Source organism: Saimiri boliviensis, chromosome 17 (genome assembly GCF_048565385.1).
Source record: "Saimiri boliviensis isolate mSaiBol1 chromosome 17, mSaiBol1.pri, whole genome shotgun sequence".
NCBI lineage: Eukaryota > Metazoa > Chordata > Mammalia > Primates > Cebidae > Saimiri > Saimiri boliviensis.
The window spans coordinates 23,926,247-23,938,379 of NC_133465.1; the positions used below are offsets into that span (position 1 = coordinate 23,926,247).

Here is a 12,133-nt window from a genome sequence, read left to right on the forward strand (position 1 = left end):
AGGGGAATAGTCAGATGAAGTGAGAAAGGTTAAACCCCAAAGGGCCCTGAATGTTAGTCTCAGGAATTACAGATTGTTTTTAAATAGTAATGTGATCAGACTAGAGTGCTCTAACAGTACTTCTGGAAGCCGAGGAAAGAAGGGATCAAAGAGGGCAAGCTGGATTCAGGGAGACCTACCACGACCAAAGCGTTAAAGGAACCCCACAGCACGTCGTAAGGGCTGGGACTGAGTAGAAAGGTGTAGTAAGGGATGGTGAACAGTGCGTGGATTTGAAAGGTGTTGAGGCAGAAGTGAGAAACCTTGGTGACTGCCTGGCTATGGGGAACCGTAAAAGGGAAGGATCAAGAACAACAGGCAAGTTCCTGGCTTGGGCACTTGGCTGAGCAATGGCAGTGCTCCCAGATACGGGAAACGCTGCAAAAGGAGTATTGTCCCTGGCACTTAAAGGCAGACTTTCTGCAGGGAAAGCCTGGGCACTGCTTCATGAGCAAACACATTGCTTTACTGCAAAGTACCTGGAGACTGCAGGATCGTTTATCTTTAGGTGCTGGAAATGAGGGATCTCAATCACTAAGTCACCATACAGTAGTAGACCCGAACAAATATGCCAAGTCACCTTAAGACTACAGAATGGCTCCCAAACGGTATTAACATATGAGAGAAAAAAAGCCACAAGAGCCCATGTGGCAAGCTCCGTCCAAGCACCACAAAGGTGCTCTGTGATCAAAGTGGCTGGCACATAGTAGGCACTCAATACTTAGAAAATGAATGAATCTGAGGCAGCAGATGCTCGGCACATGTGGTAGTGATGGATGTAACAGCTGACGTGGAGACGGACACGGTGGGCTACCTGAGCCTGTGCCTTTGCACACTGCAATCACGTAGCGCTGACATATACATACAGCTGCTCGCATGCTCACCAGGCAGCCTTCTGATGGAAATGTGGCTTCCCAAGCTGCTTGTCTACAGAGGTGTGCCACTCCAAGGACACAAGAGCCCAGGCCCCTCAGCAATGCTATTTCTCACTGTAAATTAGGAAACTGGCACCTCATATTTCACATCAGCTTTAAGAGGCAATTTTCCAGTGAGTCTAGTTCTGTGACAGGGAGCCGCTCTGAGTGTGCTCAAATCAGGGTTACAGCCCCTCAGGTTAAAGGTTAAAGACCAGGCGCTATGGCAGCAGTCCCCCTTTTTTGCACTAGGGACCAGTTTTGCGGAAGACAATTTTTGCACAGGACCAGGTGGAGCATGGTTTCGGGATGAAAACATTCCACCTCAGATCATCAGGCATTAGATTCTCAGGAGCGCACAAACGAGATCCCTGGCATGCGCAGTCTATTGTGGGTTTGCACTCCCGTGAAAATCGAATGCCGCAGCTGATCTGACAGGAGGCCGAACAGCCTCCTTTGCTTGCCCACTGCTCACAGCCTGCTGCGCGGCCTGGCGGCATTCAGTGGCTGGGAACCCCTTCACTAGGGTACTGAATACCACCTGCAACCCCCCCCCCCCCCCCAGGCAAACTCTCCTCTCCAAACTCCTAGCAAATCACTTCAGAGTACTCTAGTTGAGAGGTCTTACTTTCCTCTGCTTCTCTGGATCTTCCTGGGCTATTTTTTCATACCAGGCCTCAAACATGCCATCCTGACACTCATCCATCCATTCTGAATTCTGCTTGGCATCAGCAAGCTCATCTTCTTCACTCCATTGGCTGAAAGAAGGACATAAAGAGAGAAAAGCATGCCTCTCCCAATCACCAAGGAAAGTGCTGGTTAGCAGACTCTGAGTCCTACGGGTCTATTATATTGGGTATTTTTCAACTTCTGAGAGGGAAAGGTCAACTGCTTTTCAAAGCCCCAGGCATTTGTCAAGTATTTGGTGGATATATGCCAAGAAAGAAGCCCTTTCCAGAGTAGACTACCAGGGAGAAGAGTAAGAGTTTGGAAGGTTGTACCACATGGCATAATTCCACTGGATAATCATTTATGGTGAACCTACTATGTGCCAGGCACTAGGGCCAAATATAGTTTTTTTTCTCTTTTTTAAAGTCTGATTTGGACATGCTCAGCACATCCTGTTGAAATCAGTATGAGAAGGGAATCAGGAGACACTGTGACTTCAGCTCTACCACCAGCTGCTGTAAGGCCTTGACATGTGACTCAGCCCTGGTCCTCAGTTTCCCCATTTGACAAGATCGGGCACATTCAGGGTAGTATGGCCATAGACAGTTTCTTCATTTCAACTAAAGAGTTTCAGGTAGATCATCTTATAAGCTCTGCTCAGATGCAAAATTATAAATTTCCATAATTTCAGTTCACAGCTCACTTTAGCAACCAGAAGTTTAACAGAAGATGACTCACTTGATAGCAAATACAAAATATTTACCAAGCAATAAATACAGGTTCATTCATTCACACATTCCATTAAAACGATTTTGGGCCTCCTCATACTTAAGCTGTGGGCTGGGTGTGAGGAGGGCTTACTGTGAAGGGCGTGCTTCCATCCCTCAGGACTGTGAGCAGGCCCACAGCCAAGAACCACATGCTGATGCCCCCTGGGCTGTGTCCCCCGTCTCTGCCAAGGGCGCTCTACCAGCAAGGCAACGGCTGAGGTTCATGAAATAGAGACAGCTCTAATTCTGTCCCTTTTCCCTTGGAACACTCTGCTGAGAGAGTGTAAGTGTCCCAGTGTTGACTCATTCATTTACTGCCTCGCAGGTCTCTCCTCTGGCACAGTCCTTCTTCCCTTCTCCTCTTTCTTCTCTACACATGAACAGCTGCGAACTGGGAAGTGGACTTGAGTAGAGTGGAGAGATACTGGTCAAGTTGGAGGGAAAAAACCTTCAATACACTATATTTTTCTAACGTAGGTCCTTATAATGTGCAAGAGTTAGAGTGGCTAATATCGTATACACATGTAACAAAAATTATGGAAAAGGACTTCCCAATTCAACAAGCTACACTAAGATCTCCGTAATGCAGGGGATTCTCGGCCTCAGAGCTCGTGAGACCACCAATGCACATAGCTCTGCCGCATGCCGGATGCTGTTCTAAATGCTGAAATATATAACTCAGGTATTCTTCACAACAGCCTGGGAGGCCGCACCGTTGTTATCTTCAGCTCTAAAGATGAGGAAACTGAGGCACAGAGGAATTATAGGACTTGCACAAGGCCACTCGGCTAGGCTGTGGCACAGCCAGGCTCTGACAGACAGTCTAGCTCCGGAGACTGTGCTCTCAACACCCCCACTATGATCCTTGCGTTTCACAATCCACATCAGAACTGCAGAGGGCAGGACCATGCTCTTACCTGATCACACTGTCATGGACACTTATATTTTCCTGTGACATTTTCATGAGGAGATCTGGTAACTGAATATCAACGAAGAAGGCGAGATCACTGGGTTCCCAGCCCATATCCAAAAGATGAAGCAGGGCTGTTTGAACACAGGATAAGGCAGGCAGCAAGGACCTAAAGCGGCCATGAAAGTGACAGTTAGCAGCGCTGCCCATCACAACAGTGTCAACAGAAGCATTCAAGTAGGTGACGGGGTTTGTAATTGAAAGCAGAAGGGAACTTCACAGTGCTGGTTTAGGTTCCTGTCAAATTTCTCATACTTCACGCAAACATTCTTCAAAGCTTAAAACTCTGAAAGGTGTAAAGTAAGGTTTCCACCCTGCCAGGATCACCACTGGACTTTCTTTTTTTTTTTTTTTTTTTTTTTTTTTTGAGACGGAGTTTCGTTCTTGTTACCCAGGCTGGAGTGCAATGGCGCGATCTTGGCTCACTGCAACCTCCGCCTCCCGGGTTCAGGCAATTCTCCTGCCTCAGCCTCCTGCGTGGCACCACCACGCCCAGCTGATTTTTTTTGTATTTTTAGTAGAGACGGGGTTTCACCATGTTGACCAGGATGGTCTTGATCTCTTGACCTCGTGATCTACCCGCCTCGGCCTCCCAAAGTGCTGGGATTACAGGCTTGAGCCACCGCACCCGGCCAACACCACTGGAGTATCTTATGGTAAAGAACTGAGAAGTAAAAATCACCTCCGGAAAAACTGCAAGATCAGGGACAGCTCCAAATTAGCCAAGGTTGTGCAGTTTAGATTTACAGAAGAATCATTTGATTTGAAGCTTATGTCTAAACCACTTACTATGATGACTGGGAAATGGCTTCATACTCCAGTTTTAAAACTGCACATCATACATAATATACTGGCTGGGCGAGGTGGCTCACGCCTATGATTCCAGCACTTTGGGAGGCTGAGGAAAGAAGACTGCTTGAGCCCAGGAACTCAAAGCCAGCCTGAGCAACATGGCAAAATCCCATTTCTACAAAACCTAAAGAAAATTAGCAGGGCAAGGTGACATGCACCTGTAGACCCAGCTACTCAGGAGGCTGAGGTGGGTGGATCTATTGGGCCTGGGAGGTCCAGGCTTCAGTGAGCCACGATTGAGTCACTGCACTCTAGCCTGGGTGGCGGCACAAGACCTTGTCTCAAAACAAAACAAAAAAACCCCTAATATACCACAACAGAAAATAACAGGTTAGAAATTCTTAGAAAAACCCAGACTCATCCCCTTAAACAGAAATTATACACACCAGACAGAAAAAGGGCTGGGAGGAAATACTCGAATTAAGTTAACATTAGTGATTAGCTCTCTAGGTGGGAACATTAGAGGCTGTTTTTATTTCATTCTCTGTGCTTTTTGGTATTTTCACAGTGAATATATAGTTCTTTTATAATCAGAAAAAAAAATACATTTCTTTCCCTAGAAATGATAAAGTTATCCAGTACCTGTCATTTATGCTACTGAATCCTTTAACTGCTTTGACCAAAAACAGAACCAGTTGATAGTAAGTGTCTCGAATTTCTTTGTGTAGATTGGCACCACAGCCTTCCAAGTGTCCAAAATAACTAGAAACAGAGGAAATCACGGATTCACTTAATTGCCAGAACATCTTCTACTTAACAATCACGATTTCTTACGTGAAAAAGAGCCAGCGGCAGCAAGCTGAACCAAGTGGCACAGGAGCTGAAGTAAATACGAATGTAATACCTACAGAAAGTCATGCACAAAGCAGCAAGCGAATCCGTTTGACTGGGTCAAGAGAGTTACTCAGAAGTATGGAGATTAGAAGATTTATCTTCTTGGTGAATACAGAAAACCACCCCTCCCACCACGACTTGGGTGCCAGATACTGTGTTAAGTATTTCACAAATTGCCTCATTCGATCCTCTCCACACAAGCATGCTCACCCCCTGCCTCCTTTCATTGGTGACTTCGGCACCAAGCTCGCTGTCTTTTCTACCTTCATCCTGGCCACCCAGGTGACTTCAACATCCATGAGAATGATGTCTCCATTCCTTTTCCCCTCAATTCTCTGCCATGTTCCTCTCTGATTATCTTCTTTTCCGTGCCCTTAGCCATCCCAGTTTGATGGTCATTTCCTGGACCTTGTTATCATGTGATGACATCATCTCTGAAATCCCGACGCCAGAGCACCCTACTCTGACCCCAGCTCTGCTGCTCACCCAGGTGGGACTCCCACAGCATGCCTTTCTTCAATGCCAACGGGCCTTAGCCCAGGACACTGCCTCATGTTCACCATCTACTGCTCCTGCCATGCTTTATCTTTGCTCCCTTCTCAGTTTAGACTCCATGGCCCATAATCACACCTCAGCAAACACTAACTCCCATGCCCCTTCCTTCCTCCATGTACTTGCCTGAGCAATCTTATACCTATATTAAAACAACTGAATGTCGTGGAGGAAACAACACACACCCAAGTCGACTACTATCACTTCAAATTCACAACCATAATCATCAAATAAGCACTCAAAATGGTCAGGTAATTCAGTGGGCTGGGTTTCTCAATTTTCATTCCTATCTAAAACCTTCCTGTAGGCTAGGCAGAGTAGTTCAGGCCTGTAACCCCATCACTTCGGGAAGCTGAGGCGGGCGGGTCAATTGAGGTCAAGAGTTTGAGACCAGTCTGGCCAACATGGGGAAACCTGGTGTCTACCAAAAATATAAAAATCAGCTGGGCATAGTGGAACACACTTACCATCTCAGCCACTCAGGAGGCCAAGTCGAACCTGGGAGGCGAAGGCTGCAGCAAGCTAAAATGGCGCCACTGTACTCCAGCCTGGGTGGTGCAGTGAGACTCTGTCTCAAACACACACACACACACCGACCCCCATTCCTCATCTAAAAACCCCTTCCTGCTTCTCCTTATGCCACCACTACTACTCCTCATTTTTCAGTTCTCTCTGATGACTATCCTTACATTTTTATTTTTTTTGTTTGTTTTTGTTTTTTGTTTTTGTTTTGCGACAGAGTTTCGCTCTTGTTACCCAGGCTGGAGTGCAATGGCGCGATCTCGGCTCACCACAACCTCCGCCTCCTGGGTTCAGGCAACTCTCCTGCCTCAGCCTCCCGAGTAGCTGGGATTACAGGCATGTGCCACCATGCCCAGCTAATTTTTTGTATTTTTAGTAGAGACGGGGTTTCACCATGTTGACCAGGATGGTCTCGATCTCTTGACCTCATGATCCACCCGCCTCGGCCTCCCAAAGTGCTGGGATTACAGGCTTGAGCCACCGCGCCTGGCCTACATTTTATTTTTTAAAAGAGAAACTTAGGTATCTTGAGAAAGAAAAAAAAAGTGACAGTTACATAGGAATTCCCTTACCTTTGCACCACCAAGTATTGACCAGCCAGCTTGTGGACACTGTGTGTCCGGCTTCCCCACTACTAAATAAAGTGCCTCCCTGGTTCACTCTTTTTTTTTTTTTTTGAGACGGAGTTTCGCTCTTGTTACCCAGGCTGGAGTGGAATGGCGCGATCTCGGCTCACCGCAACCTCCGCCTCCTGGGTTCAGGCAATTCTCCTGCCTCAGCCTCCTGAGTAGCTGGGATTACAGGCACGTGCCACCATGCCCAGCTAATTTTTTTTTTTGTATTTTTGGTAGAGACGGGGTTTCACCATGTTGACCAGGATGGTCTCGATCTCTTGACCTCGTGATCCACCCGCCTCGGCCTCCCAAAGTGCTGGGATTACAGGCTTGAGCCACCGCGCCCGGCCTCCCTGGTTCACCCTAAAGCCAATCTCTCTACTTACACAACTGCTATTGCAAATTATCCCCTCTCTTCCTGAACCAAACTTTCCTCGTCACTGATTCATTCCCGCCAGCATACAGAAGTACTCTTACATCTCTTTCAAACCCTCAGTTGATCTTGCATCCCCCTTCAAAAACGTCCCCATTTCTCTGCTCCCTTTGAGGCCACATTTCTTAAACTAAATGTCTGTAGTCCCTCTCTCCATTTTATCATCCTCAGCCTCACGGGCCTTTTGGTCCCATGGCTCCAGTAAGGCTGTTGCCAAATACAGTGTGTTTTTATCTCATTCACTTTTTGTTTTTGTTTTGTTTTGTTTTGTTTTTTGGAGGTGACCTCTGCTCACATTATCTCGTTCACTCTCACATCAGTATTTGACACAACTGACCATTCTTTTTAATTTTTTTCCAGGATGGACACTCACCTGACATTCTTATCTTTTGAGATCCATTCTTCTCTTGGTTTCTGGGACACCAGCATCCCCTGGTTTTTGATCCACCTCACTGGCCACTGCTTCTTGATCGCCCTAACTAACTCTCCTTCCTCTGCTTGACTTCTAAGTAAAAAAGTTCCCCTAAGGCCCCTCGGTCCTGGGCCCCTTCTTGTCCACCTCTGCACTCTTTCTAGCAGCTCTTATAGCCCTAAATGCCATCAACATGCCAACCGCATCCAAATTCTATCCCTAGTCCTGACTTCTTTCCCTAACTTTCTATCTTTACTTGGTATCTTTACAAAAAACCATTTCCAGCTTAACATGGCCAAAACAACACTTTTGATTTTCACCCCAATCTGTTTCTTCCATATTCTTTCCCTCAGTAAAATGCATCACTATCCACCAGCTTCTCACTCATAAATCCTAGGAGTTTCCCATGATTCCTTTCTCATTTACCCTCTCCATTGTATCTACCCGTTAAGTCCTGACAATTCTATCTCTAAAATATATTCTGAATCTCATCCTTTTCCCTCCATCTCCAGTACTTCTCTCTGGGTCAAACCACCATCATCTCTTGCCTGGACTACTGCCCCAGTCTCCTAACTGCTTTTCTATTTCCACCCTTTTTCATTCAGTAGCCAGGGGCATCTTTTATAAATATAAAACAAAGTGTGATCCTCCAGGGCTCAAAAATCTCCAGTGGTTTTTCAACTACAACTCAGTATAAAATCAAAATCCTTTATGGTGATAATGGTCCTGCCTTTCTGACCTTATCCCATCCATCTTCCCCATCACTCGGTCACACTTGTTTTCTTTCTGCTTCTTGGGCTAACTCCCCACTCTAGAGCGTTGACACTCTTCCTTCTGCCCTTAAGCCTCTTCCGTCTGATCTTAACTGGTCATTTATCTCCCAGCTTTCATTTCCTCAGCCTGCCTTCCCTGACCATCCAAACTAGGTCACTGTATTAATCTCCACATAACAATATCACTATCTGGTATTTTTTCATTTATTTATTTTTTACTGTCTCTCTCTCTCTCCTCAATGTAATACAAAATCTGCCTTGTCTACTGCTGCACAAATAATACCCAGAAGACTTCCTAGCTCACGAGACACTCAAAAGGTATTTACTGAGTTAATCTAAAGAACCACCTTATGAGGTACTCAGACTAATATCATTTCTGTAAGCCTTAGATTTAGCTCACAGTTTCCAGGAGCCAAATGATGTATATGAGTATATGAGGAATGCTTTCACCATCTGGTAAAGTTGAGCTCATCGACTCACCAGGGGCAATAAACATGTTCTTGGCAGTTACACACTAAAAGGGAATAACCCATCTTTCCTTGGAATGAAAGAATGAATTAACCAAAAATGTACATTTGTATCCTACATAGAAATGATGCAGTTATTAATGAGAGAAGGCAATCAGGATTTATTCACAATGCTCTTCGTTGTTTTCCGTGTGGACCTGTCATTTGTACTTACTTGGTGAAATCTTTCTGGCAGGTCAGAAGTTCCAACAGGAAAAGTATGAAAGGTGGCTGGAAGCAGTGAGGCTGCCCAAGGGATTCTGCACAGTACTGAGTTATCTTCAGGACCTCCAGGATGCCCTGGGCCTGGGCTTTTCTCAGGGCCAGGACCTTCACAATGCTGGAGACACAACGCAAGTAAGGAATACCTAGAAATCTCTCGAGCTGTGGCAGAAAGAAAATATCCCCCTGCAAAGCCCTGATGCCGTATATTAAGAAGGAAATACTATTGTGAGGCATTAGAAACACCATGGAGGAAGAGTACCCATACCTCTTTACTATTTTTAAGTCTTCACTCAGCAGCACTACAAATCAGTTCATGCCTACTGTCCAGAAGTCCAACAACCCATTATTTAAGTTAATTAATTAAAAATGATCATTGATATTTTCACTTTCCATAGAGACAAAGCTTTAATTCTTAGGACAGGAAAGTCCTCACTAACTTAAACATGCAATACTTCCAGAGATGAAGGCCTATGAACAAATAATTTTGTTGGAAAATATCAAATCCTGTTTGGGCATGGTGGCTCACACCTGTAATCCCAGCTGATGCAGAAAGATCCCTTGAGCCCAGGAGTTCGAGACCAGCCTGGGTAACATAGGGAGACCATGTCTCTAGAAAATGCCAAATTCTAAATTTCTCCCTGGGTTAAAATAAGACAAATTTATAAGTGGCAGCTACCCAAAAAATGCTTCCTTTTAAAATTCTAATGGTACATTCTTGAGATATACTTTGTATACAGTAAAATACATAAATCTTACATGAAAAAGTATCTTTTTTTTTTTTTTGAGACAGAGTCTTGCTCTGTCATTCAGGCTGGACTGAAGTGGATGTAATCTTGGCTTACTGTAGCCTCAACCTACCTGGCTCAAGTGATCCTCCTGCCTCAGCCTCCCAGGTAGCTGGGACTACAGGCATGTGCCACCACACTCAGTTTTTGTTTTCTTTTTTTTTAAACAGCGTCTTGCACTGTTGCCCAGGCTGGAGTACAGTAGCGTGATCTCGGCTCACTGAAACCTCTGCCTTCCAAGTTTGAGAGATTCTCCCACCTCAGCCTCCCAAGTAGCTGGGATTATAGGCGCCCACCCCCACACCTGGCTAAGTTTCGTATTTTTAGTAGAGACAGGGTTTCGCCATGTTGGCCAGACTGGTCTCAAACGCCTGACCTCAGGTGATTTGCCCACCTCAGCCTCCCAAAGTGCTGGGATTACCGGCATGGGCCACTATACCCGGCCTCAGCTACTTTTTTTTTTCTATTTAATGGTAGCTATGAGCTATTTTTTAAAAAACGTTTTTTGTAGATGGGGTCTCACAATGTTGCCCAAGTTGGTCTTGAACTCCTGACCCTAAGTGATCCTCCCAAACTACTGAGATTATAGGCATGAGCCACCATGCCCACCCAAAAATTACTTATTTAAAGAAAAAAAAAAATCAAAAATTTTCCTGAATATTCTAAAACAAATCTTGATCTATCCTCTGACTAGACTGGGTAGCTACAGCTAAAATAGAGAAAGTGCCAGGAAGGCAACGACTGGCTTACCTCCTGTGCGAGAGCGACTGGTCCTTAATGAAGTCCATGACGTCCTTCAGCACAGGGTATTTCTCTTTCACTGTGGGCACCAGTCTGGCCTCCTCCATGGATCGAAAGGAGAGCAGCCGGAGTCGCCCTCGGGTGAAGGGAGGCCGCCGGGTGGGTGTGGAAGGTGACACGGGCTCTTCAGCTGCAGCAGGCGACACGTCTGTGGCAGGAAGGCCACTGCTGGGCAGCAGCCTTGGCTGGGTGTCCAGGCCAGGACTCCGGTCTCCTGTGGCAGGGGGTGCTGCTTCGGTGGGAGATACCGAGGCTTGGAAATGCTCTTCCACCACAGAGCCTGTCCTCTGGCGCTTGTCAAGCGGCTGGAGATGATTGGTTTCATCAGCAGTCACCAGCTTGTCGCAGCTTTCTTGTGAACTCATGCCCGTGGGCAGAAACTTTAGTAATAGAAGACTCTTCTCAATACACTCTTTTGCTAAATGCAAACAAGAATCACAATTGGAAAAAAAAAGTTTAAATGTATTGCCTACTTCTGGAGAGAAAATGATCTATTTAAACGTCACGATTTAGGGCAAGAAACAGCTTCATGAATAAAATGATGCAGGCCTGGTGCAGTGGCTGACACCTGTAATCCCAGCACTTTGGGAGGTCAGGGCCAAGGCGGGAGGATCGCTTGAGCTCCGGAGTTTGAGACCAGTTTGGGTAACATGGTGAAACCCCATCTCTATAGAAAATACAGTAAGTTAGCGGGGCATGGTGGCACACGCCTTTAGTCCCATCTACTTGGGAGGCTGAGGCTGAAGGATTGCTTGAGTCCGCGAAGTTGAAGCTGCAGTGATCCGAGATCATTACTAGGTTTGGGTGACAGAGTGAGACACTGTCTCCAAAAAAAAAAACAACAAAAAAAAACTGATATAGTGATATACATATCTACTGACAGAAGAGAAGAACAGAATCAAATTTTACCTCATTATAGAAATCAAAATCTCACCAGGACCATCAGCACACTTTTAAAAAGAGTTTTATTGTATATGTTTTCAAACATGTATATGGAGAAAATACCATAAGGACCTCTCCATGTACCTGTCACTCAGCTTCAGTAATTATTAACCCAGGGCCAATCCTGTTTCACCCTCATCAACTCCCCACTCCCTAGATTATTTTCATGCATATTCCAGCACCACACTATTTCATCTGTAAAAATTTAATATATTTCTCTTAAAAATATATGAGCTTAAAAAAATACAACCATCACATTTAAGAAATAGTAATAATTCTTTAATTTCACTGAATATTCAGTGTGCGCACACTTTAAAATCATAAGGCTAAGTACAGTGGTTCGTGATAATCCCAGTGCTTTGGGAGGCTGAGGTGGGAGTATCACTTGAGGCCAGGAATTTGAGGTCAGCCTGGGCAATACAGTGAGACCTCCACCTCTAAAAAAAATTTTTTTTAATTGCTTAGGCAAGGGGGATACAAAGAAGAAAAAAATTAATCAGGTATGGTGGCATCTGCCTAA

General features: G+C 45.4%; 1 protein-coding gene across 2 annotated transcripts in view; it reads right to left on the reverse strand.

Annotated features, from left to right (window-relative positions):
* ZZEF1 (zinc finger ZZ-type and EF-hand domain containing 1) overlaps positions 1-12,133 on the reverse strand; it is a 139,099-nt gene that overhangs the window by 46,761 nt on the left and 80,205 nt on the right. For both annotated transcript variants that reach the window (XM_074388376.1, XM_010343702.3), the window contains exons 29-33: positions 10,621-11,089; positions 9,036-9,200; positions 4,797-4,916; positions 3,310-3,471; positions 1,582-1,711 (exon numbers count right to left, since the gene is read on the reverse strand). In XM_074388376.1, coding sequence (XP_074244477.1) covers positions 1,582-1,711; positions 3,310-3,471; positions 4,797-4,916; positions 9,036-9,200; positions 10,621-11,089 — 1,046 coding nt within the window. The remainder of the gene's footprint in view (positions 1-1,581; positions 1,712-3,309; positions 3,472-4,796; positions 4,917-9,035; positions 9,201-10,620; positions 11,090-12,133) is intronic.